This window comes from Penicillium griseofulvum, assembly GCF_001561935.1.
Source record: "Penicillium griseofulvum strain PG3 chromosome Unknown contig_90, whole genome shotgun sequence".
NCBI classification, from domain to species: Eukaryota; Fungi; Ascomycota; class Eurotiomycetes; order Eurotiales; family Aspergillaceae; genus Penicillium; species Penicillium griseofulvum.
In genome coordinates, this window is record NW_024467451.1 from 472,689 (window position 1) to 489,223 (window position 16,535).

The window sequence follows — 16,535 nt, forward strand, 5'->3', positions numbered from 1 at the left end:
CAGTCAAATGGGAGCTGCGCCTGCATATGAACACTCGTGACTATTTAAGAAGGACAACTCGACTTCGACTATATTTTGGGGGATCATGGAGCTTTCAAGTCATCGGCTTTGACAACATGGCTTCCACAGATGAAATCCAGAGCCTTATGATTTCAGTTTCGAACACCTCATTATCGACCACGCTATCAAAGACATCGTCCGGTACTATGACTATGAAGACTCAATTACTTTCCTCCCTTTTCTTATAGATGTGTTGGGTCTACTTTGTCGATTTATTTTGATCTATCTACTAAGATTCATGGACTAGGCTATCTTAGGCTGATATTTGCTCCTATCTAGTATCCTTTACTTCATTACTTTGTCCTTGGTATCTCATTCAACGGACACAAAGGTAAGTCTACCATTGAATCTGATTACCCTCAAGCCCACCGATAATAGCAAATAGCTCGCACTGTATACCTTAGGAGCGTGAGCAAACTATAGACCTCTAAATCACATCTATTCTAAACATAAAATTTATTGAACATGTCAGACCCTGCAACCACCCGGGCCTGGGATCCACCACAAAGCTATCATTTGACGGCGCCAATCAACCCTAATCAAAGGTTATACTCAGAAAAGTTCACTCCCAAAGCATTTATCCGCCTTTCCTTCGACCCCATACAACCGACAAGACAGAATGATATCCGAGAAGACTACTAAAGATACCACTGGAAAGACCACTGGGAAGACATCACAAGGCCTTTTATGCGGCTGACTATTCTTGTTCTCAATAAACGACCTGAACTCGCCGCCCATCCTTCTACAGTTATTTCGCTTTCCCATTGTTCATTTCTCTTATTTTCTTCAACATCCGCATCTTTCTTGCTTTCAAAGACAGCCTCTGTGATTTTCATTCCCTACATCTACGCTTTGTCCACTGCTGCTAGTCTCCCGCGTGTCATTCGCTGCTTTCTTGAACATCAGATAGGCGCTCAAGACATGGCAAGAATCCTGGAGGCTCCTAAGTAACCCCAGCCCTTCGTAGTGACCTCGTTGAGACTACTAGACCATCCGTAGAATGTTTCCTCAGCATCTACTTCTTTTTCATTTTTGACGTCATTTCTTTGGACATCTTCATGCTCCTTAGTGCCATAGCTAACGGAGTTAAAATAATTAGCTGTGAAAATATAAAATATATGTAATAGGAAGGTAGAATGGTTTTGCTGCATGTATACAAGTAGGTATGTACATCGGGACCTCATAAAGTATTGGACAGCACTTTGTAAGGGTACAAAATTGCCGCCAAATACTTCCGAGGTCCTCCATGAACTCGGATGATATATAATCCGACCCGAGCAGCTTCCTGGGTTTAGTCATCAATTATTCGCCACTTTGAGCTCTCCAGAAACTTCAGGCATCCCATATCACCCAGCTTTCAAAGCAATTCCGCCCTCCTTTCATTTGTGCCTGTTTCTCCTGCGAACTGACGCTCTCATCTCACCTTTCTCATATCCTTCCCAGCCAACGTCAGAGCTTGACAGCAAGCAACCATGGCTAACTACCTTGCATCCATCTTCGGTACCGAGCAGGACAAGGTCAATTGTTCGTTCTACTACAAAATTGGCGCATGCCGACACGGTGATCGCTGCTCTCGCAAGCATGTCAAGCCTTCGTACTCGCAAACCATCCTCATGCCGAACATGTATCAGAACCCGGCCTACGACCCTAAGAACAAGATGAACCCCAGCCAGATGCAAAACCATTTCGACGCCTTTTACGAGGACGTATGGTGCGAGTTGTGCAAGTACGGCGAGATCGAAGAGTTGGTCATCTGCGACAACAACAATGATCGTAAGTGGCGTTTTAAGTGTACTCTCTGCCTGTCTACTAACCATCTGGTCTCCTGACAATAGATCTCATTGGCAACGTCTACGGCCGATTCAAATACGAGGAAGATGCGCAGGCGGCCTGTGATGCTTTGAACTCACGTTGGTACGCAGCGCGGCCCATATATTGCGAGTTATCACCTGTCACGGATTTCCGAGAAGCCTGTTGTCGTCTCAATAGCGGTGAAGGGTGTGTACGAGGGGGCTTCTGCAATTTCATTCACCGCAAAGATCCTTCTCCCGAGCTTGACCGCGAACTCCGACTCAGCACCAAGAAGTGGCTGAAGGAGCGTGGCAGAGATCCCCGCAGTGCCAGCCGAAGCCCTAGCCCTGAACCCGCCCGCCGGAGATACTAGTGGTACTGCTGTGCTTGAATCTTCTCATTGTTGTTTCCATACATTCGATCCCTTGGCGTTCGGCGATATCAGTCGGTCATTCGATTCCACCTTCCTTGCGCAGCGGCGTATTTAGGGCGTGGGGTCTCGGTCTTTACCTTTGTTGATTCACATTTGCAGTTTATGATATCAGACTTGCGCGATCAATGAAATCCACAGCTTGACTGCATGTATAAACCTCGCTCAGTAATTCCTGCGTATTTTAGTTGAAGCCGAATCTGGTACGTTGACCAGCACCCACTCTGAGTGATATCGGTCAAAGAAACTGATTCAAAGGCGCAGCATTGAAACTTCTCTAGAACTGAATTCACAAATTCCTTCATTATTAATTACTAACATCTTCACAACATAATACGCAAATAAACCCAACACATGTTTTTGGTACACCGGTTATTACACTTAATGGTGCTTTCCATCATCCGGCTATAGTAGCTCGGCATTGAAGGCATTGAGACAAATTCCCGCGGCGCATTGTGAGGGATGCTTCTTGGTGTCTCTGAAATCTTGTGGACCGGGTCGCTTGCCTCAACCTCTGCAGCTTGTTGCATTCCTCGACAAGAATGACCCGAATGGTCCTTAGGAACAGACTGGTATCGACTTCCCTGGATCGTCCAATCCATCCTGCTAGTGCCACTTCCCTCTTTTCTAGAGTAGGAAGATGGCACAACCTCTAGCAGCACCGGCGTCTACAACCAACGCCTCCAACAGCACCACCCACAATTTTACAGGGAGAAGTCAACGAGCCGGAACTGCCAGAGCTGGATGCGGTTGGTTTCGCAATATTCGTGGGTACCAACATAGGGAAGTCGCTTGATGGGTTGACTTTGACACCGATGTCGACGCGTCATGTGAAGAGTGCATCCTCATGACCTCGTCGTCTATCTTGTTGATATATTGAGCCGCTAGAGTTATTGTCCGATATTCAGGCTCTACCCATGTCTCCACAGTATAGACATTTCAAACGGAGCTTGTGGTATTGCCACATAGTCGGTCAGGTCACCTGGCTATATGTTGTCGCGCATGCTGGTGCGGTAGAATCTGTGTGGGAACAGGCAAAGACCGTGTTGCCTGAAAGTGATGATATAAACACAGCTGTAGTCATCGTAGTTAGGATTCTGCTTGAAGTTTCAGAGGTATAACGATGATACAACTTCATTTCTGGAGTGGGCTGCGGTGGCTTGGAGCTAACATAATGCGCGCTGGTTGGTTGGATGCTCGACAAAGCTATTTCTTGTGTTCATAGACGAATCACATTCATAATTCAATGCCCGAACACCGTTTTTTGGCCAGTCGGAGTCTCCAAGTGCTTACTATCCCTGGCAAAATGATCTTCTTACAATTAATTCACCGGGCACTATCGCCCTGCATCCTGATACCTACTAGCCTATCTCCCGTTGATACTAGCTGAGATGGCCTTGACAACATACTTAGGGTCATAATGTCTGAGCTGCGAGAGCCGTGTCCATCCTAATTATAGTTGGAGCTTATACTCTGGAAAAAGAGTATGGAAATTCAATATATCTCAAGTCTTGTGGAGGTAGGAACGTACAGAACGTAGTTTCAACTACATTGGACCGCAAGTTTTTATAAGCATACTATTAGTCCTATGTAAATGACAGAAGCTTTCGCTAACCCGAGTATATATATGCTTGAACTGTGCTTCCTAGATGTACCTAATTAAGCCAGACGATACTATTCACGGATGGATGTTCGAGGCATCAAGTACTTGTTGAGATGTGTGAGCTCTGGACCTCGGGATACCTGTTTGCCCAAGCCATCATAGCTGAGTTTAGAGATCCTTTTCCCTAAGTCTATCCCCAATTTGACGAGGAATAGTTTTCCAAGGTTGGTAGCAATTTTCTGCCTCAGGAATCAACAAATTTACTAAGCTTCCTTATCGGACGTTCTTATCTTTCTTTCATCTAGAGCCGCGTTGAATCGCGTCAAAGCCAGTGCTCTGTTGGCACAAAGGACCTTGAAGTGACTGATATTGCGAGCTCTGAAACCCTCAGACCAGAAGTCATCGTTAAAATATGTCTGAATACAACAATAGTAATCGTGCCTTCCTCCAGGCGTTCATGGCACGCTCGTCAATGACCTTTGAAGAAGCGCAACCCATTCTAGCTGCAATATTAACAGTATCTGGTACTTGACTGCTGCTTAAGCCCTTTGTCATGAATTGTGGTCGCTGACATTGAAATTTTCGAACAGAGGGGCGAACAGTGGAACCTGACGAGGTTGATGAAGACCAATTCTCTGAGTTCATCTCCGCCGCCAACACCGCTGTGTCACCTTTCGACCTCGAAATTAGAAGCGCAATGCCACAAATCCCACAACCAGCCCAGCAAGATGCCGCAGCCACAGCGCCGAAGCGAGTGTATGCGCTTGTAAATACTACGAGTGATGCTTTGACACAGCTCGCGACCACTTATTCTCCGGACGAGATCGCGTTTCTCAAGCGCTTGCTTGACTACATGTTTATGGCAAATAATACACGACTATGTGAAGCAATGGTAGCTTCACAAATGCAAGCTGTCCAACTCCATAAGGCCCCGTCTAGCGAACGGCAACCCACGAGCAACGATTCGACGCAGACCCAAACCGCAGCGGTACAATCATTGCGTATGACCCAAGCAGAAACCATGATTATCCACTTGATTGAAGAGGGCTGGCTGCAGAAGAGCCCGAAGGGCTACCTTAGCCTCACGCCACGAGCACTGATGGAGTTACGGGGCTGGTTGGTCTCGACGTATAACGATGAGAGTTTCGATGGGCGACCCATGGAGCGGATCAAGAATTGTGCTGCTTGTAAAGAGATTATTACTGTGGTAAGTATGATTGATCTTAAATTAGTACGAAACGGATCTGACGGAGATATTCTAGGGGCAACGCTGTGCAAACAATAAATGCAAAGGTCGACTCCATGACCATTGCACGCGCAATTTCTTCCGCATGCAACAGGCGGAGAGATGCCCTGTGTGCAAAGAGGACTGGCCCGGTGATAAATTCGTGGGTGAGAGAGCGCTCACTGTGCACTCGAGGCCAAGCAACGCTGTTCGACGACGAAGGGAGTCCTCGTCTGCTGCGCCTAGTGTGCCTGGAGAAGTTTCCGAGGATGAGAATGATGAAGAAGAGACTTGAACATCGCTGGTGTGGCAGATAAGACCCATCTTGAGCCTTGCCAAATCTGTTTAACCAAGCGTTAGTTATGACGCATGTGTCCGCACCATGGACAGACCCATGTGAATAGTAAAGAATGAATGAATGAATGACGGAAAATATCGAGCGAGTATTACTATCAGCTCGCTTGAGGTGACGTCCAATACGATGTCCTATCTCTGCCTCGACCCTATTCCTTGACTTTTTGACAATGATTAACTTTGTATCTTATTTCCATACTGAATAACATGTGCAGAGAAGGGTGTACTGGGAACTAGCTACTTGATCCGAGATGAGATATGAAATGAAGCCAACTACTTTCATAATTAAATGTATCTTTTAGGATATATATGCAAGCTATTTCATGGAGAAATCCGAGTATTGACAAATAGAACACCTGAGGCAACAATATCTCCTTCACTTCAACTTCAACCTTGGACCTTTTATCTCTTAAAAAGTAAGCAATAATAATCCGATTATTTTAATATTCTCCCGTAAGGAATAACATGGGTTTCGATATTTACAAGTGTTATATACTATTGTATAGGGGGGTATGGAGTACTAATGTGAGAGGGAATTCCGATGTCCCCAACTTCCCCACAAATTCCCTCACCTTTTTGACGATCTCCTAATTCTCCTAATCCGGGTAAGTCTTGGCCGTGAAGGTTATTAAAAGTCTTTCGGTGTTTATAGCCAATGTCGCTTTCATATACAACATAATTCAGGATCATTATCCACAGATGTTTATGGCTCCCCGCATTTCCCGGTTTCCCGAGTCCGGTTGCAGGACCATCCGTATATAAGCCTCCTACGACATTCCTCCTTGGCTGATGTTAGACCTCCACCAAAAAAAAAGGCCTATAATCAAACCCGAGAACAGACTTCCCCACGTTCCTGGTTTAAGAGATTTTTTTTTTTTTTCGAATTTGTTAGATCGTCTTATTTGTTGCTGAGTTAGGAAAGCGCCATTAAATTCTATCTTTCCTTAAGAACTGAGGTCTTCTTCCTCTCCCTATGTATAATGCTGATCGCTTCTTCTCTTTCAACTTGATTTTAGGTGACTTCTTAGATCTGACCTGGTTGATAACTTGGTGTAACTGCGATATGCAGTTCAAGGTTCGTACTTTTGTACCTTTTGTACTCTCTAGGGCTGCCCGTCTCACATCTCACAGTCCTTCACGTGCGCGCTATTGCCGCTACTTCTCAATCTTGTCAGCGGCTCTCCTGAAAGTCGTATCACAAGATGCCTTAGAGAACATACAGGCTCTAACTCGGCAAATTTCAGCAAGAATGTGTACCAGACTGGCTTCGATGGCGTGACCTGGGACGAAGATAAGTGGCTTCTGAGCACAACCAACTTGGAACAGGGCCGTTTTCAATCTCGAGGATCCGTGGCGAATGGATATTTGGGAATCAATGTTGCTAGTGCTGGTCCTTTTTTCGAGATTGACAGTCCCGATGACACCAACGGTTGGCCTCTTTTCTCTAGACGTCAGACCTTTGCAACAATCAGTGGATTCTTTGACTCACAGCCTACCACAAATGGCAGCAACTTTCCCTGGTTGTCCCAGTATGGAGGTGACAGTGTGATTAGTGGTGTTCCCCACTGGGCTGGAATCATCTTGGATCTCGGGGATGATACTTATTTGGATGCAAAAGTCGACAATAAGACCATCTCCGATTTCCGAACCACATACGACTTTAAAGCAGGTATCTTAGTCTGGTCTTACAGGTGGACGCCCCGGGGAAAGAAGGGATCATACCAGATTACCTATCGTCTATTCGCCCACAAGCTGTACGTTAATCAGGCTGTGGTCGAAATGGAGATTATCCCGACCATGGGGTCGGATGCGACCATCGTGAATGTCATCGATGGAGCTTGTGCAGTGCGCACCGACTTTGTGGAGACTGGTGAAGACAATGGTGCAATCTTCTCAGCAGTGCGACCGAATGGGATTGCCAACGTCACAGCTTATGTCTACGCAAACCTCACTGGTTCACCAAATGTGGATCTTTCCTCGCGCAAGATTGTATCCGACAAGCCATATGTTCACTCCAACAGATCCTCTATCGCCCAAGCTGTGGATGTGAAGTTCAAGCCTGGCCAGGCAGTTCGCGTCATCAAATATGTCGGAGCTGCTTCTACCGATGCCTTTGCTGATCCAAAACAAACGGCGAAGGACGCTGCCTCCGCTGCGATGAGAAATGGCTACACTAAGTCTCTTCGAACCCACATCGTCGAGTGGGAGAATGTTATGCCCGAAGCGTCGGTCGATCACTACGCGTTCCCCAATGGGACATTGCCTGCAGATAGCCATATCATTGATTCCGCTGTAATCTCCGTGGCCAACACTTACTACTTGCTGCAGAATACTGTTGGCAAGAATGGAGTCAAGGAAGCTGCTGGAGCACCAGTAAATGTGGACAGTATTTCAGTGGGTGGTTTGACCTCTGACTCCTATGGTGGCCAAGTCTTCTGGGATTCAGATGTATGGATGCAACCTGGTCTTGTTGCCTCTCACCCAGAGGCTTCCGAGCGCTTCACCAATTTCCGTGTGGCCAAGTACGCCCAAGCACAAGAGAATATCAAGACTGCTTTCTCTGGCTCTAAGAATCAGACACATTTCAGTCCGTCAGCTGCAATTTTCCCTTGGACCAGTGGCCGTTTTGGCAACTGCACAGCTACTGGTGCTTGCTGGGACTACCAGTATCACCTGAACGGAGACATCGGAATATCCTTGGTTAACCAATGGGTTACAAGTGGCAATACAAAACTATTCAAAGAAGAACATTTCCCGATCTACGATTCAGCGGCTACGCTCTATGCGGACCTGCTTGTTCGAAACGGGTCTTATTGGGCGTTAACCAACATGACTGACCCTGTAAGTTTGGCGCCCCATTTCTCTCAGCATAAAAAACTAACATAAAGCAGGATGAATATGCCAACCACGTTGATGCGGGTGGCTATACAATGCCCCTCATGGCGGAGACCCTCCGATATGCCAATGTCTTCCGTCAGCAATTTGGACTCGAAGAAAATGCTACCTGGGAACAGATGGCAGACAATGTCTTGGTTCTTCGTGAAAACGAGGTCACACTTGAGTTCACTACCATGAATGGAAGCGCTGTGGTCAAGCAAGCTGATGTGGTTATGGTCACCTATCCCCTGGGGTACACTGCCAACTACACCAGCCAGAATTCGCTGAATGATCTGGACTATGTGAGTATTTGACTGTCAGCAAAAGAAAAATGTCAAAACTAACTAAATCTAGTACGCAGGCAAACAATCTCCTGATGGCCCTGCGATGACATGGGCTATCTTTTCCGTCGTCGCAAACGAAGTGTCGCCTTCTGGATGCTCAGCATACACATATGGGCAGTACTCCTATAAGCCTTATACCCGTGCGCCATTCTTCCAACTGTCCGAGCAGATGGTGGATAACGCTACCATTAATGGAGGCACGCACCCGGCGTATCCATTCTTGACTGGCCATGGCGGCTCCAACCAGGTTGCCATATATGGGTATCTTGGACTGCGGCTGGTACCAGATGAAATCCTTCATGTGGATCCAAATTTGCCTCCGCAGATTCCATACCTGAAGTATCGTACCTTCTACTGGCGGGGATGGCCCATCTCGGCGTGGTCAAACTACACACACACAACCATCAGCCATGCTACAGAGACCGTCCAGCTGGAGACTGCCGACCAGCGATTTGCCAACAAAACAATCACCATTCACTCTGGCCCAGAAGACGATACCACCGTTTATTATCTCCCTGTCAAGGGTTCCGTTGTGATTCCTAACCGACAGATTGGTTCAAAAAACACTGTGGCAGGCAATCTCGTACAATGCCAGGCTGTTTCTTCTTCAGATGCATTCGAACCTGGACAATTCCCCATTTCCGCAGTAGATGGTGCAGCGTCGACAAAATGGCAGCCCTCACTTGCGGCCGAGGTCAACTCTGTGACAGTCTCCCTCGAACATGAGGCCGGCGCTATGGTATCAGGCTTCTACTTCGATTGGGCGCATGCGCCGCCAGTCAATGCCACAGTGATCTTCCACAATAAGACATTGGAAGATCCTGCAATGGCGCTGTCCGCCCCAAGCTCGGACTACAAAGTTGTCCACAGCATGACAAACATCATCCAATCGAATCCATACGATCATGAGACCACAAATCTTGACATCATTGCCATCCCTACCGGAAACACGACAAATGTGACTTTATCATCACCTGTGCCAGCCGCGCGCTATGCATCTCTGCTGATCGTGGGGAACCAAGCGCTTGATCCTGTTGATGTGGAGGCCAAAAATGGAACCGGCGCGACTGTTGCTGAGTGGGCTATTCTCGGGCAAGAAAAGACACGCACACCCTCAGGCCGCAGATCTGCCAATAAGAAGATTAGCATGCGTGCAGCAGCGGTGCTATCGGATACAGATGTCTTTATGCGTCGGCGTGGATAGTTTCTGTTCTAGAGGCTGATTACCCTGTAGTTCACCTGGGGGTTTCCCAGTGAATTCAGCCAAGAGACTCTCTTGTAAATAGTCTTCATTTCTGATTGGTGCTCTGTCGGCACTTCACTCACAATACAAATTTATTAAGCAGAAAGCTAGATATAATATGTACTCCAAAGTGTGAACTCTAGTTGCGAATCGAGACAAGTTGAACAGAATCGCACCTATTTAAATTTGATATATCCAATACATACAGTCATAACCGACATCCCCTACTCATCAATGGCAAACTGCCTTACTCATCAATGGCAAACCGATCCAAGAACTTGAATGTCCGAAGTCCATCCTTAATATCCTTGATAAAGGCATCCTCAGGGCTGCCAGCAGTATACACACCCTCACGGTCTGAAGAAATGAGCCCAGACTTCAGAGCTTCAGAGCCCTTGCCTAGTGCACCAACAGTCTTTCCGAACCGGAAAGCATCGAGCAGAATATCCAAAGGCCGACCAGCGGGATACAGAGTTGAGGCACCGGAACCCTTGGTAGGCAAGCTAGTGAAAGACTTGGATCCAAACAGACCCTCCGCACCATCGGCGATAACAACAGCATCAAACTGCACCGCGTCAGACGCAGAATAAGTCTGATCAACCTTATCTGCGAACCTCTCCGCAACAACAACGACATCAACACCCGCGTCAGAAAGAGCAGACTGCAACTTCGCGCCCTGTGCAATAGATGCAGGGTTGTCCACAGATGCAAGAAGTCCAACCTTCAAACCATCCAACTTGGTGAGTTTCTGTCCGAATGCACCGATGTGCGCGGTCTTGTTGTCGTGGTAGTAAGAGTCGTCTGGCTTTGGTGCGTTGATGCCAATGGCCTTTGCGACACGCGTGGCGAGATCGTTGCTAATGCGGTTGAGTTGGATGATTACGTTGTTGCGGACGACGCTGCTCTTCACGTTGGAGGTCTCGAATCGCATTGCGTCGACGATGAATTGCTGCTCAGCGGCTACGAGTGAGTTCCAGAATAGTCGTGGCTGAGACCAGGCGTCTTCGAAGGTTGTGCTGAGGGTGCGTTGGAGTTTGCCGCTTGTTGAGCGATCTGGGGCTGTGAAGAAGCCCTTACCAACGGTTTGGTTGGCTTGTTTTGGGGAGCCTTTGTTTTCCGTGTTGGGGGAGTAGGCATTTGGGTTTAGGGGAATGAACATTTGGCCTGGGTTTGTTAGAAAGGAGATTTGTGAATGGGGCTGGGATTTGGGGCAAATACCTGCTCCATCGCGGTTGTTGTTGTGAATTGGTGCGCGGGGACGGTTGATAGGGAGCTGTTCGAAGTTGGGACCACCGTGACGGTTGAGTTGGGTGTCTAGATAGGAGAAGAGACGGCCCTGGAGGAGGGGATCCTCAGTGAAGTCAACCCCGCGGACAATATGACCCGGTTGAAACTGAATAAATTAATATTACTCGTTGGTGATAATAGGTTGAGACATACCATGACTTGCTCGGTTTCAGCGAAGTAGTTCCTAGGGTTCCGGTTCAATTGCATCTTGCCCAGCTTCGTAACAGGAACAAGTTCCTCGGGGACAATCTTGGTAGGATCCAAAAGATCAAATCCAAATCGAAGTTGATCCTCTTCCTCCATGATTTGAACACCAAGCTAAACAAATTAGTAATTGTGATGAATCTGTTGAGGTTATTACTTACCTCCCATTCGGGGAAACGTCCAGCCTCAATGGATTCGAAAAGATCCTGACGCATGAAGTCCGCATTTTTACCAGCGGTCTGCTGAGCTTCCTCCCACACAAAGCTAGCCTTGCCTTGCAATCCCTTCCAGTGGAACTTGACAAGCTTGGTCTTTCCATCGTCAGTAACCAGACGGAAGGTGTGCACACCAAATCCATCAACATGACGGAATGACCGAGGAATACCATGGCCAGCCATTGCCCAAAGAAGAGTATGAAGTGTGCTAGGCTGCTGACTGAAGAAGTCCCAAGCCGAGTCATGCGCGCTAGCAGCCTGGGGGATCTCATTGTCACCACGGGGCTTGACGGCGTGAATGAGATCCGGGAACAAGATGGCATCCTGAATGAAGAAAACAGGGACGTTATTTCCAACAATATCTATCTCCAAGTTAGTCATATCCTTTGTCAAAACTGATCTGTCATACCGAAGTTTCCTTCATCGGTATAGAAGCGAGTCGCAAAGCCGTGAACATCACGCGCGGTATCGGCGCTTCCGCGACTACCAGCAACGGTCGAAAAGCGCGTGAACATTGGAGTTTGTTTGCCTTTGGCGGAAAGGAAAGATGCAGCAGTTATGTTGGACCAATCGCCATATGAAGTGAATGTTCCGTGGGCGCCAGCACCTCGAGCGTGAACGGCGCGTTCCGGTACCTTAAAAAATACATCTATGAGCCTTTGAAACTTGAGATAGAATAGGGGAAAACTTACTCGTTCATGATCGAAGCGTTGAATCTTCTGACGGAAAATGAAATCCTCCAGTAGGGTAGCTCCACGCTCTCCTGCGCTGAGACTGTTTTGATCCTCAATCGGTCCACCGACGTCTGAGGTCAGATAGACATCTTGGTCCTTGAGGTAGAACTGGGAGAGAAATTCTTCCGTGTTGGCAGCAGCATCTCCGTCAGCTCGACGCTCGATATGAGGATTGCCAGCCTCGCCAGTCATATAAGGACAGGCAGCATTGGCAATGCCCACAAGGCTCGTAACTAGGGCAATTACGTGCATTGTAGTTAAAATAACTATAGAAAGACCCGAAGTTGCCAAAGGTTCAAACTTCAAAAGAAAGACTAAAAAGGTCCGAGGCGGGACTTTATACAGGAAATTAAAACTTTCTATGCGTAGCTAATGGGGAGCTCCATAAGATAATCCAGGCACTATCAGGGGTCCACAGGTCAGCAACTTGATTATTTCAGCACAACGGCCGAGACCAGTGTGATGAGATTTGTATCACTTGCACATATAGTGGGGCGAGTTGATCGCCAGTCTTCCATATGGAGAGAGCGTGTTGGAGAAGAGAGACATATTCTTACTCCGAAACCGTTAGCTCGCCTTAATGGGAATATGTATAGGCATCAATGTACTAGATAGAGTAAAAGATGTACAACATAAAACCTTGGAAGCTGACATGAAAATGAATAATCAGTGAACGAAGTTGAAGTGAAGGGAGTGCAGGGGGGGGGGGATGGTCTTGGCGTTGAAGCGTCACAGCCGATGGTCGAGGCCACGATGCTTGGTAATTGGCCGAATTGGACATTCTCTTAGAATGTTGATGTAGGGGAATCTCCCTAGCGTATAATGTCTCATGCTGAATCTTTCCATTCTATAGAGTACTATTGTATTCCTTAAAATTGGGGGAGCTGGTAAATTAGGGATTAGGCGCAGCTTACCAAGGCCAACTTCTGCACCTAATCCCTGTCTACGCACATCTCTACCATTTTTAGACTCGGTAATGCAGTTGGGATCATCCGTGATAAGCCGTTTGTGTTGGTGATAGCCAAGAACTTCTGTTCTCCGAATACATTAGTTAATTTTAGATGTGCCCAGGTGCTTACGCTGCAGAGAGATATTACCAATATGTTGTGGCTTATTGCTGAATTCGGGGAGATATGACGATCTCAGATGCTTGGCGAGGGAAAAAAAACCAAAAAAACTGTAACTTCGCCCTCCTTGGAAGGAGATGAAAATCGTTTTGTCATCTTGGCAGTGAAGTTTACTATTTTTAATGTGATATGTGTGATATCTTTCGGCCGGTGACGGAGTACATACGGATGCCCATGGTGAGGGAGGTTGGGATATTGTTTTTTTTTTTAAAAATATTTTTTCTTAATTGAGAGTACTCAGTACATAGTACTTTGTTTTCAAAATCTATTGAATAGAATATCGGCATTAGACGCGAAAACGACATCCATATGATTGGAGGTACTCAATGTCTCATTTTGACTACTCCTTTTAGTCTATATAACTCAAACAGCAACTCCATGGAGTATGTATGTTGTTAGCCGGTTTATATTATACCTTTCGGAGTATATTCCACAATCTATTCTCTAGCCATCGAGAACACTTCACTTGGTTTAGTGGGGTCACTGCGATCCACAAACCCATGTTTCGCATATAACGGCATACCAGCTTTACTAGCATCGATATATGCCCCAACACCCTCACGATCCGCAATTTCGCAACCCCAGCGAACAAGCATAGAGCCAGCCCCACGACAGCGGTAATCGGGATGTGTACCGAGCATATCAAGGTCTATTTAGGGCGTCAACAAAGGTACAGTCACATAGTGAGCGGCTAAATCTAACTCACAATAATGCTTCCGATCACCCATCACACGTTTACGCTCTTGGTCCAAACCCCCAAAGAAAGTATCACAATCTTGCCTAGGCATGTCCCCGTGCCAAGGCGGGAACCGAGGCCCACGCTCGTCGAGCATGGCTAGGTCCCATTTCGCATACGCGGCTATCCGTGCCTGCCCTTGCGCATCTTTGGTATTGGGGTCGATGATTTTGATGTACTTTTGGTACGGCTTTGTGAGCATGTCGACCCGGTTGGCTTCAGTGAACCACTCACGCGTTCCTGGTGTGTCTGGGACTAGCTTGCGCATACCAGGATCGCTGAACACGGTGAACCATAGCTCTGTAATAGCAGGGAGGTCATCGAGAGTCGCAATTTCTAAGACCAAAGGGGTTGTAGACATTTTGGGTTGAATTGGTTGAGGGGTAAGGAGTACAGTGGGGGTGAACAACGCTAAGTCAAGTTTATAACATTCCCGGGTGAGTCACACTAGTCAGACGCAATGTAAAAGAAATGCATAAGAGGACATCTTCGTTAGACAACAGGTCTACATTCTATAAAACCCTAAATTATAAGTATATAAAAATAAATAAAACAGGTGCATCAGTATCTCGGGAAAGTAGTAAACTTCCACCTCTTTCCACCCCTAATCAGCTGTGAATCCACGCCATTGTCACCACTGCTAACATACAGCACTTTGGAGAAGGCCACCTCGGTGTAATAAGTAAAAGCCACACCAACCGGAATGAAAGCCACGTCGCCAGTGTACAAGGTCGCCACAGGGTAGTCCCCGATCTGGATCATGAGCACACCTTCCAGGACCTCGAAAGCAGCAGCTCCAGACAAGATATATGTGGGCGCATTATCCTTGGTCTGCCGGCTGAGTGAGATGGTTGAAAGAGTGTAGTCGGCGTCCTGGGACTGCTGAGTGACTAGAGGCTGGATGACCTGGTACCCGTACTTGGAGCTGAGGTACTTGGGACCGTATCCATTTGCAACGAAGTATGGCTTACCAGAGCCAAGGAGAGCATTATCGTCCGTGTGCCACTTAGAGTCAATGGGAGCGGTGCCGTTGACCAGATCACGACGGGGCTCAAAGCCAAGCTGGGCGTAGACATCGAACTTCTCCAAAGCGGGCATCATGCCAGGGTCGGGTGTCGAGCTGTTGGACACCGCGGGCACGAATGGGGTATCAGTGGCTGAGGAGTAGTTGGTTCCGATCGCATAAAAGAGTTCCCTTCTCAGGTTAGTCAAGTTTCAGCGAGTTCGTTACATGCAAGATTTACTCAAAGCCACCAGGAACAACGATCCCAATCATCTCGGTATCAGGGTCCAAAATCTGGAAGGTGTGGGTCGTATTTCTAGTGACCGACGCATAATCACCCTGTGTTAACAGGCGGGCTTGCTGCTCTTCTTTGCCTTTCTGTGCCCAGAGCTGGAATCGACCCTTGAAACTGAAGAAATTCTCAGAATGTTTCTGATGTATGTGGGGCAACACGCCGAGCGCTCCGCTGAAAGGCGCGTTGGTGCTCATCAGAGTGAACGCATTCTCCGATGAAGGGCCAGTCACTGTGAAGCGGTACAGCTGATCCCCAACGGTGACGGCATGCGAATTTGCGTAATGTGGAATGACATAGGGGCGTGGAGAGGACGGTGCATTTTGGAGATAGAGTTCCTCCAAGGTAGCGGACTGGACGAAGCCGAATGAGGCAAGCAAAAGCAGTGAAGATGTCAACATTTTGATCTCAAACCGGGTCCGAAAATTAATCTAAGTGTTCATGAACTTGCTTTGGGTCAAAAATATTTCTTTCCAACAGTGTATCGAAAGTTAATGAAGCAAGCCCCTCGAGTGGGTTCGGCAAATAAGGACGGCACATATGCCTAGGCCCGTATTAGTGGAATATCGAAGCAATATGTTTGCCCAGTATGTTGTATTGGATTAAGTGAGCTCGACACGGAGATATCATGTACCATTGCGATGACCTGGAAGACCTATAGAAGCTATCCACCGAATCTGTTACCAATATAATTTTAACTGAATCATATGGAAACACGGGGTAAACTGAAAGAATTCTCATATTACAGTCTTGTTTCGAATTCACTTGGCGAGGGTCGTGCGACAGTTTGGACAATCTAAAACGACCTATGTTTCCAAGGTGAGAAGTTAGAGATATTGAATAAAGGTGATGTTTCATAAATTGAGATCCACTTCCCGAATGGCGTTTCTTGTTCAACGGGTGGCGTCGGCTTGGATTTCCAGAATAGGAATGCGGTTAATCCGAAGAAATGGATTTTGATTTCAGTTATATCTACAATTCCTATTTACATTGAATATTAACAGATCGAT

The 16,535-nt window shown here is 47.1% G+C and overlaps 6 protein-coding genes across 6 annotated transcripts; 3 read left to right on the top strand and 3 right to left on the bottom strand.

Moving 5' to 3' along the window:
- Positions 1 to 1,532: 1,532 nt before the first annotated feature.
- Positions 1,533 to 2,224, top strand: PGRI_044970 (zinc finger CCCH domain-containing protein; the record flags this gene model as incomplete). Its single annotated transcript, XM_040792210.1, has 3 exons — positions 1,533 to 1,833; positions 1,896 to 1,974; positions 2,050 to 2,224. The coding sequence occupies 3 exons, from the start codon at positions 1,533 to 1,535 to the stop codon at positions 2,222 to 2,224; spliced, it is 555 nt and encodes a 184-aa protein (XP_040649266.1).
- Positions 2,225 to 4,296: 2,072 nt separating this feature from the next.
- Positions 4,297 to 5,404, top strand: PGRI_044980 (non-structural maintenance of chromosomes element 1 family protein; the record flags this gene model as incomplete). The annotated part of the gene is made up of 3 exons (XM_040792211.1): positions 4,297 to 4,408; positions 4,475 to 5,091; positions 5,147 to 5,404. 3 exons carry the CDS (start codon positions 4,297 to 4,299, stop codon positions 5,402 to 5,404), a joined length of 987 nt encoding a protein of 328 aa, XP_040649267.1.
- A 1,122-nt stretch (positions 5,405 to 6,526) lies between these two features.
- Positions 6,527 to 9,888, top strand: treA (alpha,alpha-trehalase treA; the record flags this gene model as incomplete). The annotated part of the gene is made up of 4 exons (XM_040792212.1): positions 6,527 to 6,538; positions 6,595 to 8,304; positions 8,355 to 8,642; positions 8,695 to 9,888. The coding sequence occupies 4 exons, from the start codon at positions 6,527 to 6,529 to the stop codon at positions 9,886 to 9,888; spliced, it is 3,204 nt and encodes a 1,067-aa protein (XP_040649268.1).
- A 286-nt stretch (positions 9,889 to 10,174) lies between these two features.
- On the bottom strand, positions 10,175 to 12,619 carry cat1 (catalase catB; the record flags this gene model as incomplete). The annotated part of the gene is made up of 6 exons (XM_040792213.1): positions 10,175 to 11,091; positions 11,146 to 11,320; positions 11,368 to 11,532; positions 11,580 to 11,995; positions 12,043 to 12,268; positions 12,326 to 12,619. 6 exons carry the CDS (start codon positions 12,617 to 12,619, stop codon positions 10,175 to 10,177), a joined length of 2,193 nt encoding a protein of 730 aa, XP_040649269.1.
- Positions 12,620 to 13,931: 1,312 nt separating this feature from the next.
- PGRI_045010 (GNAT family N-acetyltransferase) lies at positions 13,932 to 14,591 on the bottom strand (the record flags this gene model as incomplete). Its single annotated transcript, XM_040792214.1, has 2 exons — positions 13,932 to 14,143; positions 14,201 to 14,591. 2 exons carry the CDS (start codon positions 14,589 to 14,591, stop codon positions 13,932 to 13,934), a joined length of 603 nt encoding a protein of 200 aa, XP_040649270.1.
- Positions 14,592 to 14,791: 200 nt separating this feature from the next.
- Positions 14,792 to 15,926, bottom strand: PGRI_045020 (cupin domain-containing protein; the record flags this gene model as incomplete). Its single annotated transcript, XM_040792215.1, has 2 exons — positions 14,792 to 15,425; positions 15,475 to 15,926. The coding sequence occupies 2 exons, from the start codon at positions 15,924 to 15,926 to the stop codon at positions 14,792 to 14,794; spliced, it is 1,086 nt and encodes a 361-aa protein (XP_040649271.1).
- Between the last annotated feature and the right edge of the window lie 609 nt (positions 15,927 to 16,535).